This window comes from Mercurialis annua, linkage group LG2, assembly GCF_937616625.2.
Source record: "Mercurialis annua linkage group LG2, ddMerAnnu1.2, whole genome shotgun sequence".
Lineage (NCBI taxonomy): Eukaryota > Viridiplantae > Streptophyta > Magnoliopsida > Malpighiales > Euphorbiaceae > Mercurialis > Mercurialis annua.
The window spans coordinates 45,070,347-45,090,897 of NC_065571.1; the positions used below are offsets into that span (position 1 = coordinate 45,070,347).

A 20,551-nucleotide genomic window follows, 5' to 3' on the forward strand; every position below is an offset into this window, starting at 1 on the left:
ATACGTCGTGGACACGACTAAGAGTTTCTGAATACGAGAGTAATACAAAGAATGAAACCAATAGTTAAATTATGAAAGTATTATATGTATTAAAGTATAAAGTGCACGTCTAATCAAAAACAATGTACCAGACGTGTCAGCGAATAGCGGAGTCAGTAGAAGCGGACTAGCGGGGGCATACCATCAGATCGATCATATCATTTCTTGGTTTGCGGTCACTGTGAGTTGCACTTTACTTTCGTGTATTATATATAAAGTTATTTTATATAAATACGTACACTGTTTTTACGCATCGCATGTTATATGATTTGATTGAATGTTATACGTTTATTTAATTTCTGTATATAAGAACTAGTATGCGATCCGATGAAACTAGCTACCTATTGGGTGTCAATAGGCTGTGTGATCACCAGTATCGAGTCAGTCTAGTATATTTGCATTTGAGAAACGACTTGACACAGCTGGGAGCTGTTGATGATTATAAAATTTATGTGGCTGGGCCACCAGCGAGTTAGACTCGCGATTGATATTTACGATTGGGTATATGATTTAGATACGCAGAGTGAACTCGGCTACGGTGTAGCCTGGAAGTCCCCGTATCTAGTGGCTGGGCCACCAGCGAGTTAGACTCGCAATTGATATTTACGTTTGGATTGAATGATATGTGATTATTCGAGAGATGAGTCGCATGCTAGGATATTAGTTTCGTACGGATCAAATACCTGTTTATATGTTTTACATTAATATTTTCTTGAGATGCGATGCTATGTTTTTATATTAATACCGTTAGTAAATGCAAACTCACTCAGTATTTCCCCAAATACTGACCCCTCACCTTTGATGTCTTTCAGGTGCTTAGCTTGTGGGCTTAGCTAGAGACCAATTTTGGAGTGCAGAAGTCATCTGTATATGTTAGTTTATGACTTCTGTTAATGCTGCAGTAGTGGTCCGGTGTCAGCAGAATAGTAGCCTAGTCAGCAGTTTTATTTTGATTGTACATATCGACTGCTGTCTTTGTTTATATGTTTTTGATAGGCTACGTGTTTGTATATGATCCACGGCCCCAGATGCCGGTGTGACAGTTTGAGACACTAACTGCGGTGTATTGTACCGCGAGGCCAGTTCGTACAGGGTACGGTAACTAGAGCCCGCGAGGTTTTGAAACAGTTAGTGTGTATATTTGGTAATATGTTATATACGAGTATTGGCTTCCGTTGTTTGTTGTTAATTGTTTATTTTATATTTGCGAAAAATTAATTGTGATTTTAGGCTTGCTACGGGTTCCGGAGCTACCACTCCCGTTCCCTAGCGCCGGTCGCGGCTCAATAGTTTGGGTCGTGACAAAGTTGGTATCAGAGCAGTTTGGTCCAGTTACCACTGCAAGTTTGTTTCAATGTTTGTTTGAGAGCAGTTGGTCTAGTTACCACTGCTAGATTTGTCTGATTGTCTGTTTGACTGGGAGTATTTGTCAGTGAGTATACCTAGGAACTACTGCAGCAAGAGTCAGACCGTGGTTATCTGTAATTGTGTTATGCGTGCATTAGTAGTATGTGGCATTACGCGCGCGAACCAGGACTATTAAGTTAGTAAGTGAATGGTATCTGTTTATACGGACAACTAAAGCAATTAAGTATGTGTTTCTTATGTTAAGATTTAGAAGGTGGTTACATGTTTACAAATTATGAACAATTGAGAGGGTTAAGTATTTACTACTCGCGTTGCGATTGTTAAGTGATTATCTGCTTGCGAATTACGTGCAGTTGGACTAAATGCTAAATGTTTACAGCATTACATAAAGCTGATTTTGGAATTGCGTGTGAAATGGGCTCAGATGGTCGCTTACGTTCGAAATTGTTTCTTTTCAGCATGTCTGGGCAAAACGGAGCTCAGTCGCATGCTGAGGAAGAACGGGAGGAAGCGCCTCCTATATTTCAAAACGGGTTTCATAATGAAGTAGGCGAGCCATCTGGGGTCCATCAGAATGGATTCCACGCAGATAATGAAACATCACCAGAAATATATCAAAATGGTTTTATGTCTGTGTCAGAGATAGGTAGTTCTTCCAGAAACAGAGTTAGAGAACATTCGCCGGAGATTGAATACAGCGAAGAAGAGGAAGAAGAACCGGAGGAAGATCCGGAAGAGGATCTTGAAGAAGATCCTGAGGAAGATCCTGAGGAGGATCCAGAAGAAGAATTGGAAGAAGAAGCAGAAGAAGAAAATCCTCAGGAAGAAGAGTTTGAAGAAGAAGAAGAGTTAGATGAATTAGATGTCGAGGAATACAGAGGTGACTATTTCTGGTCAAGTGTGCGGAGATACCGCAATTTGAGGGAAGATGCGGACATAGCTAACGGTCAGGCGCAGATAGCCTTAAATCAGGTTAGGAGGCAGATGCGTTCTTTTTCTAGAGGGATGTTAACTGTAGGAGCGTACTCTACTGATTTTCTGCGGATGGCAGAGGGAGTTCCTAATCTGAATGAAGACAATAGGACCATTAATCGCAGATATGTCAGGGGTTTAGGACCTCAGTTTGATGAGCTATATGAGCATGTAGACGAACATTTCAGCACGCTTACCACAATGGCCCGTAGAATTGAAACAGAGCATGAATGGTCGGGTGACCCGATACGACCTTATTACTTTAGACGTGAGTACCACCCAGATTACGTTAGTACGTCCTCCAGAACTACAACCAACCCTTACTTTGTGCAGAGAGGGGGACGAAACTCAGGTAGAACAGTTAGGGGCCGACATACTGGCGTAGTTATTAGGGAACCTAACGTTCCGCGTCAGGCACCTCCAGGTATTAGCAATTTATATGCTTTCCGTAATTGTGTTTATGTGTGTATTATTGTGTTGATATATTTGCTGCATTGCATAATAGAATGTCAGTAATAGGTTTTGCCTTTAGGATAATACCTTAGAAAGCTAGAACTTATAGGAAGCGTTGTAGTTAAACTCGCGCGCCTAATAAAAGAACATAAAACATAACTCACATAAAAATAGTAATGTAATATATACTATATAATACATCTGTAGTGAACGTAATTCCTATGTTACGTTCAAGAAATTGTAAAGGGAAAGATAGATTATTATAAGGGAAATCGATGTGGAATATCGACACTTGTATCTGTATACGACGTAGAATAGAATATTGCAGAAGTGGATATGGTGATTACAGTAATAAAGAATTATGAATTTAATTGAGTTATCAGAGATATGGAGAGAGAAGTGATGTGACAGACAAATAGTCTGTAAATGACAGAAAATGACAGCAGTACAAAAATTTGAAATATACTCAATAAGTATAAAGGAAGCCGTTAATAGTCGCAGAGCGTATAATCTAGAGTAAGACTTACAATTTTATGAAGATTTTGAAAGTTTTTATGATTTTTCAAGGTACAATTGTGCTCAGGCGTCGCATGTGATATTGCATAACCACGATAGAAATGCATAAAAGAATGATTTTTTTTTTTTTTTTTTTTTTTTTTTTTAAAAAAATTTTAGATCATGCATCATATCTTTGTAATGGAAAAAGAAACTGCGATTTTGAGCAACTCCTTGGTGATGAGAGATGTCATCACTCTGAGCAACAATTGTACTAACGATTTTAAGTGATTTATGAAAAATGGTTTAGAAAGAGCTGCGCAGCCAAAAGAAGTTTTAAAATCGTTTTGTTTAGTAAGTAAACTCGGATATAAAGCCCTGCGACAAAGAATAAAAGATTCTTATTAAATAAGAATAAAATTGTGAAAGAAACTCCAATAAAAGAATAAAGCCATGTTAATAATTATTGTAATTCGGCTAATGAAGCTAAAGGAGTGATTATCGGGAAGCATACACAGATACGCTGCGATACACTGGCGATATTTAAGGATACAGCAATTATCTTTATACAAGAGTAAAGGATGGAACGACAGGGAGTCGTGCAAGACGAAAGAAACGTAACATATATATAAGGATATATATAGGATTATTCTTATAATTGAGATAAACGAAGTAGCATTAGAAAATCGTAATTGAAGAGGAGAAATTAAAAGTATGAAGGCCAAAAGAGATGGTAATACGAATGATGGATATCAAATGATATTTAAAGGAGATATAACGTTATCAATATCAGTATTTAAGGATACAGGAGTAGAAAGAGGAAGGATACGAAATGACGAAGCATACGATTTTGCAAGATACGAAAGTTTAAATTAAATAGATCAAGAGAGATAGTAATGCTATATGACTGATATTAAGTAAAATTACTAATATCAGCCTTAAGAATTGTAAGTTACATTAACAGAAAGGAGAAAGGCACGCGTATAGACATATATTTTAGTAAATGTAAGAATGGTGGATGGTATGAAGAAAAGTGTAAGGGTAAAACTCAAATACCCTCAAAATTTAATAAGAAGACGAGAGATAGAATAAGAATAAGTTAAGGAACGATTACAATCAGTGTTAAGACTGTATTGTAAGAAGTGAAATTAAAAGAATTAACAGTAAGAAGCAGAAGAGTAAAATAGAAAGAAAACTGATTATACAACAAGAAAGAATGACGATTAAGAAAATAAATAAGTTATTAAGGATCTAATGAATCTGTTGAGGATGAAAATTAAAGATGAAGTCAGTTAAAGGTTAAAAATAAGAAAGAAGTTAAGCGAAAGCTGATTAACGAGAAAAGTTCTCGAAATAGTTAAATATTAAAGAAGCATGTAGGATTATTATGAGGTCATCTTGAATAAGGAACTATGACGTAAAGGAAAAACATTATTGAATGAAAAGTCAATAAGAGATTTAAGGTAAACTTTCAAAGAGCAATTAGATGAAAGTGAAGGGGATAAGAATATAAGTAATATTAGTGCATAAGAGAGACTATACAAGCCATACGATCAGAAGTAATGTAAATTACGTATCTAAAACTATGGTAAAGAACAAAGGATCACGACCAATAGGACGACGTAAAGTTTACGATAGCTTAAAGAAGCGAAAGAATAAGAAGTGGGAGATAATGAAGGATGTATCAAGTTTAGTTATGTTAAGAGATAGTAACTGTGCTAGACAGGGTACAAGTTGAAAGAAATTAGTTAATCAGGGGTAAGATGTCAGATAACGGTAGAAAGGAGTAAGCAACGACGATAATCAGTAAGGAAGAAGGATGATATCGTTAGATGATAGTAAGACTAAAAGTCGTAGATTGTGAATACGAAAGGAAAATACTCATAGGAGTATAAATAAAGTAAGTACGTTATTAAAGATGGAACGAGAAAGTGCTAGACAACGATTAGTAGCAATCAAATAGCAATGACACAAGGACCACGACATCAAGGATACGTCCAAGGTTATCCTATGTCGGGAAAAACAACAAACGAAACGAAAGTAGCAATGAAGAGATTCTCAACTATGCAACCACAAGAAGCTTCTATGAACAAGATAGATAATCGATTAACATTAAGTGCGAAGTCATAACTATTAGTGAGAGATAAGATTTAAAATAAAAGAAGAAACTACGTCTGACACGTAGTAATGGACGTCAAGGATAATTTAAGGACGATTTTAAGATCCCAACAAGTTTTATGAAAATTCGAGGACGAATTTTTATAAGGGGGGAAGAATGTAATACCCCAAAATAATTAATTAGCTAATTGGACCACGTGTCCAATTTTGAGTCGTCAGAGTGACAACATCGGAAAGTTATCCGATAAAATTAAAATAAATAAGTTTTAAATAGGCCGGTTTTGAGAAATTAGTTATACGGAAATTAAGGTTATATTTTAATTCTAAAGTTAGAATTGGAATTAAAAGGAAAAAATGTCAAGAAAAGCCCAAAATAAAGTGCAGGAACCAAAGTGGTAATTTAGCCACTTTGTGTCGAAAATAGAAATATTGGAATTTGACGGAAAGTACTAATATCGAGCTTGGTATTATTTATCGGATATAAATAATACGTATAAGTCGTAATAAAATAGTTTAACGATTTAGCTATGGACTAAATCGTAGGATTGAAAAGTTTGAAGGATAAATGATAAGAAACAAAAAGAACAAGGACTCAAATGAGCTTTTAGCCAAATCATATATAATTAAGGAAATATGAAATGAAGATCAGAGAAGGATCGAGAGAATTGTGAGGTTTCGCCGATTACGTTATTTCGCCGCCGTTTCTCCGTACGACGTCCGATTCACGTGATTTTCGCGGCAATCTCTTCGGAATTCAATCCTCTACTGATCTTGAGCTTCATTTCAAGGTAAAATTTCGGGAATTGGTGCTGAAATTGAGTTATTTGGGCTGTTTTAGTTTAGGAATTGGAATTATGGATTTAAACTTGATTTTAGCGTTTTTGGAGAAACAAAGTTACGGGTTTTGTTGGAAACGGAGAAATTGACATGTATGGCAAGTGATAGCATGACGGGAAGCCCGGAAACGATGTTTCCGGGGACTGCGTGCAGATTGCACGTGGTGTGCGATCGCACACCCGTGGTGTGCGAACGCACACCTGTGATGGTGTGCGAACGCACACCAGTGGTGTGCGAACGCACACCAGTGAAGGTGTGCGAACGCACACCCACAGTGTGCGGACGCACACCGGTGTGCGAACGCACACCCATGGTGTACGAACGCACACCACCTTGTGCAGACGCGTATTTCATGAGGGACTAAAACAGACTTTTGTCCGAGGGACTGAAATAAACTTAGCTCGACGTTTTACGCGAGTGACGATAATGTAAAGTATTAAAAGAAATATATAACTCTCGGATACAAGAAGTAGTATTTAATACGTCGTGGACACGACTAAGAGTTTCTGAATACGAGAGTAATACAAAGAATGAAACCAATAGTTAAATTATGAAAGTATTATATGTATTAAAGTATAAAGTGCACGTCTAATCAAAAACAATGTACCAGACGTGTCAGCGAATAGCGGAGTCAGTAGAAGCGGACTAGCGGGGGCATACCATCAGATCGATCATATCATTTCTTGGTTTGCGGTCACTGTGAGTTGCACTTTACTTTCGTGTATTATATATAAAGTTATTTTATATAAATACGTACACTGTTTTTACGCATCGCATGTTATATGATTTGATTGAATGTTATACGTTTATTTAATTTCTGTATATAAGAACTAGTATGCGATCCGATGAAACTAGCTACCTATTGGGTGTCAATAGGCTGTGTGATCACCAGTATCGAGTCAGTCTAGTATATTTGCATTTGAGAAACGACTTGACACAGCTGGGAGCTGTTGATGATTATAAAATTTATGTGGCTGGGCCACCAGCGAGTTAGACTCGCGATTGATATTTACGATTGGGTATATGATTTAGATACGCAGAGTGAACTCGGCTACGGTGTAGCCTGGAAGTCCCCGTATCTAGTGGCTGGGCCACCAGCGAGTTAGACTCGCAATTGATATTTACGTTTGGATTGAATGATATGTGATTATTCGAGAGATGAGTCGCATGCTAGGATATTAGTTTCGTACGGATCAAATACCTGTTTATATGTTTTACATTAATATTTTCTTGAGATGCGATGCTATGTTTTTATATTAATACCGTTAGTAAATGCAAACTCACTCAGTATTTCCCCAAATACTGACCCCTCACCTTTGATGTCTTTCAGGTGCTTAGCTTGTGGGCTTAGCTAGAGACCAATTTTGGAGTGCAGAAGTCATCTGTATATGTTAGTTTATGACTTCTGTTAATGCTGCAGTAGTGGTCCGGTGTCAGCAGAATAGTAGCCTAGTCAGCAGTTTTATTTTGATTGTACATATCGACTGCTGTCTTTGTTTATATGTTTTTGATAGGCTACGTGTTTGTATATGATCCACGGCCCCAGATGCCGGTGTGACAGTTTGAGACACTAACTGCGGTGTATTGTACCGCGAGGCCAGTTCGTACAGGGTACGGTAACTAGAGCCCGCGAGGTTTTGAAACAGTTAGTGTGTATATTTGGTAATATGTTATATACGAGTATTGGCTTCCGTTGTTTGTTGTTAATTGTTTATTTTATATTTGCGAAAAATTAATTGTGATTTTAGGCTTGCTACGGGTTCCGGAGCTACCACTCCCGTTCCCTAGCGCCGGTCGCGGCTCAATAGTTTGGGTCGTGACAGAGGGCCACCTACAAATTGCATGTAGCTGAATTTGGCTGTAATTATTTAGTTGTTCATATTTGTTTTTTGTACTTCTATTTTATATTTAGCCAAGAGAATAATAAATTATGGAAAATTTAATAAAAATCAACTCAAAAGTCCTGCAATATTTTTATTTTCTTAAAAAAGATTATATGAGAACATCTACTAAAATGTCAAAATAGATAGGAGTGGAACTAAAAAAATCTAGAATGAAGTGGCTATTTGGTATAAATTTATTTTGAGAGGATGAATTCTATAAAAATGAAAGAGTTAATGTTATAAAAATTCACCAACTTTACACGTTTTCTCATTTTAATCACGAAATTTAAATTTTCTCATTTTCATGCACGAACTACCACGTTTTCTCAAATTCATGCACGGTGCTGAGGTGTCACGGCTCCATTGGTATAATTCGCTGAGGTGGAGGTCATTTTACACCAATGAATGAGTGCCACCTCAGCACCGTGCATGAATTTGAGAAAAGATGGTAGTTCGTGCATGAAAATGAGAAAATTTAAACTGCGTGATTAAAATGAGAAAACATGTAAAGTTCGTGATTTTTTTTTGACATTAACCAAAAATTAATCTATAATAACTACATATTTTAAAAATATTTAAAAATTGACATACTAAATTTTATTTTTCAAAAGATTTGAAGGGACGGTCGCCACCTCAGCCATAAGGTTAGGTCTGCCCCTGAAAATAAATCATAACAGGCGAACATAATTTGCAAACATGTACATAATTTGCAAACATGTTAATTTAAAATATGTTACACATATACATGAATGACACATTATCAATACATATAAATAATATGAGTGTGTGTGTGTGTGAATATATATATATATATATATATATATATATATATATAAACACCCCCTGTTCTGTTTAAGAAAGGACGTATCTCATTTTTTTTTACTTGTAATACCTAAAAAGGTTATATCGTATTTTCTGTTCCGATTTACATAAATTATACTCTTTCATTTTCTTTTCTCTTTCTATAATTGATAATTATTAATTTATACACAAATTACAAAACCATCATTAATAGGGATAAAATAATAAAAACTATAATAATTAATATTTTTTTAATTTATGTGTAAAAGTTATTTGTCCCTTTTTAAACGGGACGGAAGGAGTATATATTATTTAACTAATTACATATATATGTGTACTCTATTAGATCGTGACTATATGAATAATGTTTGGCTTATTTAAACAAATAAACTGAATATATCGTATTGGTATTGATGAATCACAAAACGGATCGGTCTTCTAGTACCTGCACACACTAGTAAACAGAGGTCAGAAGGAACTCCGGTGGGGGTCATCGGACGTTCGCTCCGATGCTCAAGTGAGTTTTTCAGGTGAGGGAAAAAAGAAGAAGAAGATTGGTGAAAGAGAAAGAATTACATAGGGTTTGCGCGTAAGGTCACATGCAAACCTTGTTGTGTTGTCCTCTTCTCCTTCTTGTGGTCCATTTTTCCTGTTATGCTTACGTGGCGTGTTCTTCCGCATTTGGCGCGGTTTGTTAGGTGCGTCAAACGCATGGAACATTTTTTTGTACTTGTCAGAGGATTTTATGTGGTCCCCAAAATCAGTTACACGTAAGTGTTGATCCGTAGGGTATCTCAGGTATTAGTCTTGTTCAGAGACACTTTGGAGACCGACTTAATGGTATTGCTTAGCCGAGCTATGATGTCGATCATCATAGCTTGGGAAGATGTTTTTCGGTGATCTTGTCTCTTGTAGCTTGGTGACCCCCTCTAGACACTAGATCAGTAAATTGCTTGTCTTAGTAATACCTTCTTTCGCCGAGGTTGTTTCGCGCTACAAGATGTTATCAGGCATTATTCACATTTCCAATCTATTCAAGTAAATAAATTTACGTGTCATATTGATATGACCTGTATTTTATCTTGTTTACAAGCCAGTTTGAACCTTGAATTGGGACGAAACTGAAGCTAATAATCACCGACGGTTCTCGACTTTTACCCCAAACTTCTCTAAACCCCATATACTTTCAAAAGCTTCCTTAAAACGCCCAACTTTTATGGCGGCGCTCATTCATGGTCCTTATGGACGAAAATACCCCTCAACGCCGTCATTTTTTGGCGGCTGTCATTTAAAAAAAAAATTGGCGGCGCCATGTCAGCTGACACGTCACCAAAATACCCTAAAAAATTGGAAAACCCAAAATACCCTCAAATTAATATTTGAAAAAAAATCTAACCAAAACCTAAACCATCTATTCGAACCCAAACCACCACCCGACCTAATCCACCCGACCCAAACTGACCCGTCCTCTCCGGTCGTCTTCTCAGGTGAGAAGACGACCGGATGGGTCGTCTTCTCAGAAAATTATGTTCTCAAGAACAGAAAATTCTGTTCTTGAGAACAGATATCTGTTCTTAAGAACAGATGAAATCTGTTCGTAGAAACAGATTTCGCAATCTGTTCCAAGAACAGATATAATCGGAGGACGGCGATGTTGGTGGCGGAGAACGGCATCGGCGGCGGTGGGCGGCGGCAGGCGGTGGTGATAGGTTGACCGGATGGTTGGGTTTGATTTAGTGTGGTTGGGTTTGATTTAGTGTGATTTGATTAAAATATTTGAGGGGTATTTTAGGTGATAATTTTTTTTGGATATTTAATGACGTGTCAGTTGACACCTGGCGCCGCCAATTTTTTTTTTATAATTACAGCCGCCAAATTTTTAAGAGGTATTTTCGACCATAAGGGCCGTCAATGGCGCCGCCACAAAGTACGGGGGGTTTAGGGAAGCTTTTGAAAGTATAGGGGGTTTAGAGAAATTTAGGGTAAAAGTCGAGAACCGTTGGTGATTATTAGCCCGGAACTGATGAACAGTTGAGTTATAATTTTCTCCTTCAACTATAACCGCCTATTTCAATTCTGAACCGATGTTACGATGCTAAAAAATGTGTTTTAAAACTAAGCCTGTGAACTAAGTAGTTCAACCGCCGACTGAAACAATCGAATGCAATTTTTTAAAAATTATCTTTTTCAGGTTTGACCGGCAGTTCACTGCTTCAACTCCTAGTTAAACTTCCAGCTCCATTCGGTTCTTTCGAGTTGATCTGGTCCAATTTGATTAGACCAAATCTTTTCGTTTTATATAATTTTTAAACTGCGCTAATGGCTGATTTTCTGTTCAACTGATCCAACAGACCAGTCCGGTTTGATTTTTTAATCACTTGCTAAAACCAAACAAAATTTGAAAAAATCTACCCGACTCTATCCACACCCACCACCCACCTTGTCTACCCCCACGTGATTGTCTAATGGGACCTAACAGTAGTTGTGAGTCTGTGACAACAACAACTGTAAGGCACAACAATTTCCCATCTGTATTGGAATATTGTTCAGCATACGCAATAACTTTCCAATTATATTGGAATTTCTTTCAATTTATACTGTACAACTTCTTTTTATATTCTAAAAACTACTCATTCAAATTCTCTGAAAATATTAAATTATTAGCTTTTCAATTTGTTTATTCAAATAATTTAGTAATTTTAAGTTAATAATAAATTATTATTATTAATAGTTCATAAACGGACATTTATACGTTTAATTAATAATATTGACAATTTTCTTACTTTATATATATGTTTAAATCTCCAAAATATTTTCATACAAGTAAAATTATAATTATTAATTAGTAATTTTAATAATACGTAAATATGTTTGTATTAGTATTAAAATAAAAAAATTAACACCGAAGCATGTTTAGTGAAAATATTTTTCGATAATTAAAATAATCAAATATGTATAATAAAAAATTCAGCACTTATAGTTTTTAATACCAATTATATTAAACATTTAAATTTAATATACAATTTCCAATTTTATCAAACACTACATTAAAAATTAGAAAATTTATATCTACGTTGTGGAGAAATTCTTATGTAGACTCGATCTACCACGTCTTCCGTAGACTAACCTACTACATTATGACACATCATTAAAACGATGGCAATCTTGTAAATTCGTTTTTTATTTATTTACACCTTTGAATAGTAATATTACAAAATTGCCATCATTTTAATGACGTATCATAATGTGATAGGTTTGGTCTACGGATGACGTGATAGACCGAGTCTACCTAAGAATTTCTCCTACTTTGTGAAAGAAAGAAAAAACAATTCAGACACAATCAAATATAATCAATAGCTGTAAAATAATTTCAAATTTTATTACCCTTCATTTCACTGTTAGTGTATTTACAAAAAGAAATATACAAAAAAAACCCCAAAAATTGGTAAATCTCCTTCACAACAAAAATTGGGTAAACAAACCACAATACATACGCTCCATCACCAACACTTTGGCGAAGGTTTTTTTTTTTATTACAAACACAGCAAATCACATATACAAACATATAACTTTTTTTTAGTTTAAGTTTTTAAAAATTTCTTAAAATTATAAGGTTATTTTAGAGACAAATAAAATATTACAACACTTGCCTGCAGAATCATCAGTTCTTCTCCAGCTAGGCTATTAATTATATTAACAAGTATTAAAAATCAGTTACCGGAAACTTGACTTTCCGGCAGTTGTTCTCCGGCGCAAAGCTCAGGCTTGAGCTTATTCTTCCACATCTGCTTAAAACAGCCAGCATCGCCGCCGTTCCTTCTAGCCTCAACAACCACCAGATTATCCGTTAACAGACAAATCTCAACCTCAGCAACAAAATTACCATTCTGCCCTTCAATCTCAAAAGCCCACTCCTTCCTCCTCTTTGCCCTAAGCCTCTCCGTCTTAGCAAACTCCTCAATCTTCTCCACCAAATTCTCCGGCGACTCGGTCGAAACAAAACGCTCCCCGTCATCAACGGAATTATATGAGTCGTCAAACAATCCGTTCAAATCCAAACCGGACGAGAACGAAATTATATCGAAAGCATTCAACGACGTTATATCCGGCTGATTTTTATCAAGCTTAACGCTATCATCATCGTCGTCGTCGTAGTATTTGATTTCTTTAAACCCGCCTTTTTTAAACCACGGATCTTTCAAGATCCCGTCGATTGTTATTCTAGTCGCCGGATTTATATCTAAAAGCCGAGACAATAACCGTTTAAGATCGTTAGAAATCCATCGCGGACAACGAAACTCACCCTTATAAATTTTCTTGTACATGTTCATCAGATTCGGATCGTTAAACGGCAAGTACCCAGCTGTTAAGACAAACAGAATCACCCCACATGACCATACATCGACCTTAGCACCGTCGTAGCCTTTTTTCGACAGAATCTCCGGCGCAACGTAAGCCGGAGTTCCACATAAAGTATGCAACAGGCCGTCGGTTCGGATCTGATCGGTCACAGCGCTGAGTCCAAAATCGGATACTTTTAGATTCCCGTTTTCGTCGATCAGCAAATTCTCCGGCTTCAAATCGCGGTGGAAAACGCCTCTAGCGTGACAATAACCGACGGCGGATATTAGCTGCTGAAAGTATTTACGGCTGAGATCTTCGCTAAAACGACCTTTCGAAACTTTCGCGAATAATTCACCTCCTTTTACGAACTCCATTATACAATAAATCTTCGTTTTCGAAGCCAAAACCTCGTAGATTTTAACGATATAGCGATGATTTAGACGACGCATGATCGAGATTTCGCGCTTGATGTTCGACATTAGCGTCGGATTCGCTATTTTCTTCTTGCTAATGACCTTAATTGCCACGCTTTGCCCGGTCGAAACATTTCTTGCGTGATAAACCTTGGCGAAAGCGCCGCAACCGAGTAGTCTACCGAGCTCATATTTGCCGAAAAGAACATTTTCGGCCGCGGCGGAGACCGAGGCATGTTCAATCTCCGGCATAAGTTTATCAATGGCCAGAGATCGAACCACAAGATGTGGTTTGATCAAAATTAACAAATAAAGAGAGTAATGAATAGAAAATTAATGATTCAAAGAAACAGAAAATAATATTCAAATAATGAATAGAAACTAGCGGTGGAAGATTATTGAGGTTGTTAGGTATGGAATTTGAAATTGGAAAATAAAGTTGGCAAATAGTTGTAATTTTGAATGGAGTTGCCAAGTAGAGAGTGTGTATTGTCTTTACGCGTAACCTACTGTTTATTTTTATAAGAACTTTTTATTTTGTATTTTAAACTAATAAAATGTGGTATTACCGTATTAGAGTTAGGTGTATTAGGTGGTGAGTTACTATTGGGTGAAAGTCTGTAGATCGAATGAATGATTGACATATGTTCACCATAAGCCTATTGACAGATGTACGCCGTCAAGAACTGCCCGTTATTTAACGGTTGAATTTGGGGCCTCAGAAAAGTTTGAGGTTTCTGTAGTCCACCCATTTCTTTTGGTACAGTCAATTATTTGAATGTTCTTCTTATCTCAGAGCCCGCATTTAAAGTGTTTAGTTTGATTGTTCATAGATAAGGTGTAAGGTGTAAAAATGGATTATGACATAATAGCCCAATATATAAATTTAGCAAATTCGGATTGAGATTTAGCGGTTTGTGTTGAAAATATGTCAATCCATTTATGACACAAAATAAATAGATCGTGTCGTGAAATGACTCGTGAATCAATCTAACTTGCCTAATTCTTTAGTGATTATATTATTTGTAATAATATAGAAATGAATTAGTTATAATTTCATAAAATAAAAAAATAAAATAATTATATTAATTAAGTATAATTATATTAACAATTATAATTTGAGTATAAGTTGATAAATCTGAGATTAAATTTATATTTATATGTAAATATCTTTATATGTTAAGTGAGTCGTGTTGGTCGTGTAATTGTATTAATCATGTTACTCGTTTATCTTAATATATTAACTGTGCCATGTCGTGTTATCACGACACAAACACTAAATCCGAACGTTTCACTTTTGCAGCGATTTAATCTCAATCTTTAAAATGTTACGTTGCACATCTCAACCTTTTGCGCTTTTTATTGGGTAGCTTATAATCGTTTTTCATCAAATACAAAGCTACAAATGAGTATAAAAATGACGCCATGTCGAAAAACATAAATGTACAATACAATGTCAAAGATTGAAAGGTTGGAATGTGTAATGCAACATTATGAAGAATGCGATTTAATAACTACAAAAATAAAATGTCTGAATTGAATATGCAAATAAGTCGAACAATTAATAACCGAATATTTATCTTTTATATAAGATGTTGAGTCGTCTTAGTGATCTCTTTTTTAATGTTGAACTTTTGGTTATACACTATCATTGATCTCTCTCAAATTATCATATCAAATGAATATTTATGTTGGATGTGGCTTATTATATGGGATTCATGCTAAATATGGACATTTAACCCTCTTTATGGTTAATAAGCCTCTTGAGTTGCAAATTCTTTATTACGTCTTAGAAGGCGGACCTGGATTTGTCTCAAGTTTTTCATTAGGAGATGTCACTCGTAATTTAGTAAAGTATCAAAAGTTTGTGTATTTCATTATGTCATTTTTGGTTTATCAATTGTCATGTCTCTTTAGAATGGTGTCACTTAGTTCGTGCCTAGTAAGTCACATCACCTCTTTAGAGATATACTAATATATTATATTTCTTCAATATCTTTCTCCACGTAATTAAATAGTTAAATGATAATTTATATCTCTTTATTATCATAAGATTTGATAATAGATGTTAATCAAACTTCAGAGATACGAAAAAGAGACAATATTGTCTTTTAATGAGTAAATGTTTTTTTATATTTCTTGAGCATCTTGTCATCATGTGTCATTGAGCCAAGCGGAGGGATAGAGTAGGGGAGGACTAAGGGAAGAGCGGTTGGTTAAAGTAGGCACGATAACGAGGACAGCTGACTACCACTCATCAGTATTCTTTAATTCATGATGAATTTACCTTACGTTAACTATGTGTAGATTTTAATGCTTATCGTAATCTTGGGATGAGTGAGGTGATGGTATGTAAAATAGTTAAAGGTTGATTTTTGATACTCTTAAAATCTCTTGTTATTAAGTGTCCATCATATCTTCCAACTATTTGTACCTAAATTATATAATTATCTTAAGATATTATTTAGTTTAGTAGCGCTTTTAAAGAAGCATTGGTTTTATTGTCCTTCACATTAGAATACCGAGACTTATTATTTTTTCAAAATCGAAATGATAAGACTAAATAAAGCTATTATCGGATTCCTTGAACGGCTAGAAATCATTTTTTTCTTATGGTGCATCTAACAATAATGGTGCAATAAGAACACGTGAGAACCATCACTCACGAAATGGAAAAATGCAGCCAAGTGATGAGTTTTAACGTACATGCTATGCCAAAATATCAAGGGTGAAGGATAGAAAGTGCAACTATTGCAGCTTTACGAGACATGAAACCGACTATTGTCTTTAGCTGGTTGAATATCTTGAACGTGGGAAGATCAACCTTGCAAATTAGGACAAGAAACCGGATGAAACAAGAGAGGACAACCATTTAATAATTTCATGGCTGAGTCAAGGCGAATACAATTCAAGCCTTTATATTTGGAATATCGAAAAATCTCATGGCGTTAAATTTCAACAAAACTGCTATTACTGGGCTTAGTAATGAGAACGGAAAATATTACAATTTTTTTAAAATGCAACAAAAATAGAAGAAAATGAAAAGCTAATAGAAAACGTCCTTATGTATAATGAACTATTGATTCATGTGCTTATCATCACATGACTAGATGGATGAAATGTTTGCATGATGTTTGAGATGTAATGGAGTGTCCGGTGGGGTTTCTAAATGGAAAGGAAACATTTTTCACAAAGGAAAGAACAATGATCCTTATTAATAGATTAAAGTCGAACAATTTTTTTTTTGCCAAATTTGATGTGTAATGTGATATGTTTATCATAATTGCTTGAATAATTAAATTATATGACTTATTAGCTAATACATTTTGTATTACATAAGACCGTATTTCAAAGATGGTGATTAGTACGGTTGAGTAATGAGAGGGGTTCTATTTCTCTTAAAAAGTGGCTATTATAGTAACTAGAAAAATAAGTGTATATGGCTCCTTTGATATGTGGCCCAAGTGATTGGGTCATCCATTATCTACGGTTATAAAACTGATTCTTAATGTTGGTTTTAGTAAAAATAATAATTTTTATCATAAAGCATGTGAAGTATGTCTTAGAGTCAATCAATCAAGAGATCGTTATCCTACTAGTAATAACAAAACTCATGATTAAACTGATTCATTGCAATTTATGTGATTCTTAAAGAGCTCTATTTTTTGTGGTTCAAGATATTTTTTAACTATTATTGATAATTTTTCACAGGCAACATGAATTTATTTGTTAATTGATAAGAAGGAGGTGTTGATGCATTTGTGTAATTTTTTTACTATGGAGGATCGTCAATTTAACTAACAAGTGAATTTTTTTTATAATGATAATAATACATAGGTTATTTGTATGAATAATTATTTTCTTTAACATGATATTGTGAAATAAAATACATCTTGTAAGAAACTCCGCAACAAAATGGACGTATAAAGCGTAAGCATCAGCATATATTTAATATCGCTTGCGCGTTACATTTTCAGGCTAACATTCATGAAAATTTGTTTGGGAGCATGCATTTTGGCCGTTAGATATTTTAATTAATCGAACACTCTCAATCGTCTTAAATGGTAAAACACCATATGAAATTTTACATGGTCAGCCACCATTACTTAAAATTAATTAAAATTCTATTAAATAAGTTTTATAATTCATTTTTTATCCATCTTTTTGGAATTAAAATTATCCTTAAGGTCCAAAATAGGCAAATTTTATGATTTTTACGAGACTTTAATACTGTCAGATATTTTTTTTATCAAGCATATGCCTACAAAATAATAAGCTAATTATATGCCTTCTGCTAAATTGTGGATGAAACTCATGATTTATATGTTTCATTGAAACTATTTTTTTGTCTTTAATCTACTATAATTTTTAAAGTTTTGAAATTTTATATTATATTTTTCTTTAGGCTTTAAGTATTACAAACTTAGTATTTATGACGTTGTAAATTTTATCAGTTAACATTTTTTTTAACCGTTCTTACACGTTATGTCGTTTGAATGTCTTTGCGGTGGACTTTTAATTATGTTGTTAAAATATTTTAACTGTCTCACTTTTCTTGTTTATTGTGGTCACATGTTATATGGAGGATGTTTGATAAATTGGAGCAAATAATTACTCAGATAAATGAAGATTGATTTATTTAAAAGGCGACAATTGTCGACCATTCAACTAATAGCCATAATTTTTGGTATTTCAATGGATGCAAAATAAGTAGGTGTTATTCGTTTGTTTTGAATATTTTTTATTTTAAAATATGTCTTTTGCATGTTAGGTTATTATACTAATTTGGTTTTTATTTTGATTTTTGGTTAGACTTAACTGAAATATGAGTTTATATAACATGAGTGCACATTGATAATGAGATTTCGATTTTCCGTATTGAAATAAAAACTATAAATTTAACTTTAACTAGTAAAAGCTTCTATTTAAAAGTAAAATTATACACAATGCAATTAGTATTGCCATTATTATTCTAAATTAAGACAATAATCCTCATGATAAATAGAGCGAGTTAATTTATTACAAATATACTCTTTGTATTATACTATAAATTTTTTATATTAGGGTTCTCTACGTCTCTTTAAGATCCATGTACAGTTAACATATTTTTTTCTATCAGCTAAAATATTCTACACAGCAATATTTTACATGAAAAATTGGCAGTTGTAGCTATTGAAACACTAGGCGAGGTCTACAATCTTAAGTTGGGATTATCAAATTCAATTTCTGAACGCCTTACACGTGGAACAAAATATATTAAAAAACTGTGAACGTGTGTACATTTTGTATGATACTTTGTTGTCTAATGATATTATATCCATTGAATTCCCTTATCAAGTTTAGATCACTTTGTGTCTATTAAATTTTCATTCTCACTATTACATCCATGTTACCTATATGAAGTTGTACGGTTGTAAACAAAATTTAATCCGGATGTAAGCTATTCGAAAAGACTTCAAAATTAGGTGTCTTACTCTCTTGATCTTACGTGCCACCTTTTTAATGTATTTTTTTACTTCTAGTTAAAAAAATATTATTCCATTTAACTATTAAAAGTATTTATTTTTCATCAAATAGTTCAGCATAATTTAATTTACACTTGGAAAATAATTGATTTTTCCATTTCAATTATTCTTTTATTATGCATTATTAGATTATTTTTTAGCAGTAAGTGCGTTCCCAAATTGATGATAAAAAATATATTGTCGAATGTTTTTTTTTTTGTTATAAAACTTCAATATTCGATGGTTATTTTTTGAGATGTGGTTTTCTTGTGACTTTTCTTTTTCAAATGTCATACACGCAAGTAGATGCATTTACTTAATATCACTTGTTCATTGCGCTTTTAAACTAATCATAATATAGATTTTTGAAAAGAATGCATTTTGGACAATGAATATTTCATTAACTGAATACCTTCATTCGTCTTTAATGGTAAAATACCATATGAAATTTTGCCCCGTCAGTTACTATTGCTTAAATTTTTGTGAGTGTTTGGTTGTTTGTGTTATGTGCATAATCAATATCACAAAAGAGACAATTTATACATGTAGTCAAGAGAAATTTTTTATGGCTATTCTTATGGAAAAAGTGGTTGGAAATTGTTGGCATACAAATAACAACCATTTGAACCGCGTATTTACACATATCGATATATATTACATACTTGATTATTATACAAATAAACGTGCAATTTATTTAAATCATGCAATGAAAAGCAATGTTAATTGTGATTGTTTGCATGATATTTCCCCCTCTTTATTCAAGAATTAAATTGAATGTCTATCAACTCTGTTTGATAACTTATTTTTTATCCATCTTTTAGAACTGGAACTAGCCATAAGAACTAAAATATAGGTAGATGTTACGACTTTTAAGATTTTAATAAGCTAGCATATATTTTTTTGCCGAGTAAATGCTAAAAATGGATAACCTAATTAACATTTGCTGCCAACACGTGACTTTTTGAAACAATGTCACTTTTTTAAATTGATATTTTAAATTTTCATCTTATCTACTAAGTAATGGACGAAGATTATCATTTGTATGTTTCATTCAAGCTATTTTCGAGTCTCTCTGTCTATTTTTATCATTAAGTTTTTAGCATTTTGTGTAACAATTTTCTTTAGGCTTTCATTATTTCAAACTTAGTACTTATTACATTGTAAACTTTATCAGTTAACTTTTTAAACCAGTCTTGTATGTTTTTTTTTTATTTTGATGTCTTTATGGTGAACTTTATATTATATTGTTGATATATTTTTAAATTATTTTGTTTTTCCTGTTCATTATGATTACATGTTATCTATAAGGGTTCTTGATTAATTG

At 34.0% G+C, this 20,551-nt stretch overlaps 1 protein-coding gene across 1 annotated transcript; it reads right to left on the minus strand.

Annotated features, from left to right (window-relative positions):
- Positions 1–12,322: 12,322 nt before the first annotated feature.
- Positions 12,323–14,225, minus strand: LOC126669703 (CBL-interacting serine/threonine-protein kinase 11). Its single transcript, XM_050363243.2, has one exon. It carries the CDS (start codon positions 13,973–13,975, stop codon positions 12,677–12,679), a length of 1,299 nt encoding a protein of 432 aa, XP_050219200.1. The 5' UTR covers positions 13,976–14,225; the 3' UTR covers positions 12,323–12,676.
- Positions 14,226–20,551: the final 6,326 nt, after the last annotated feature.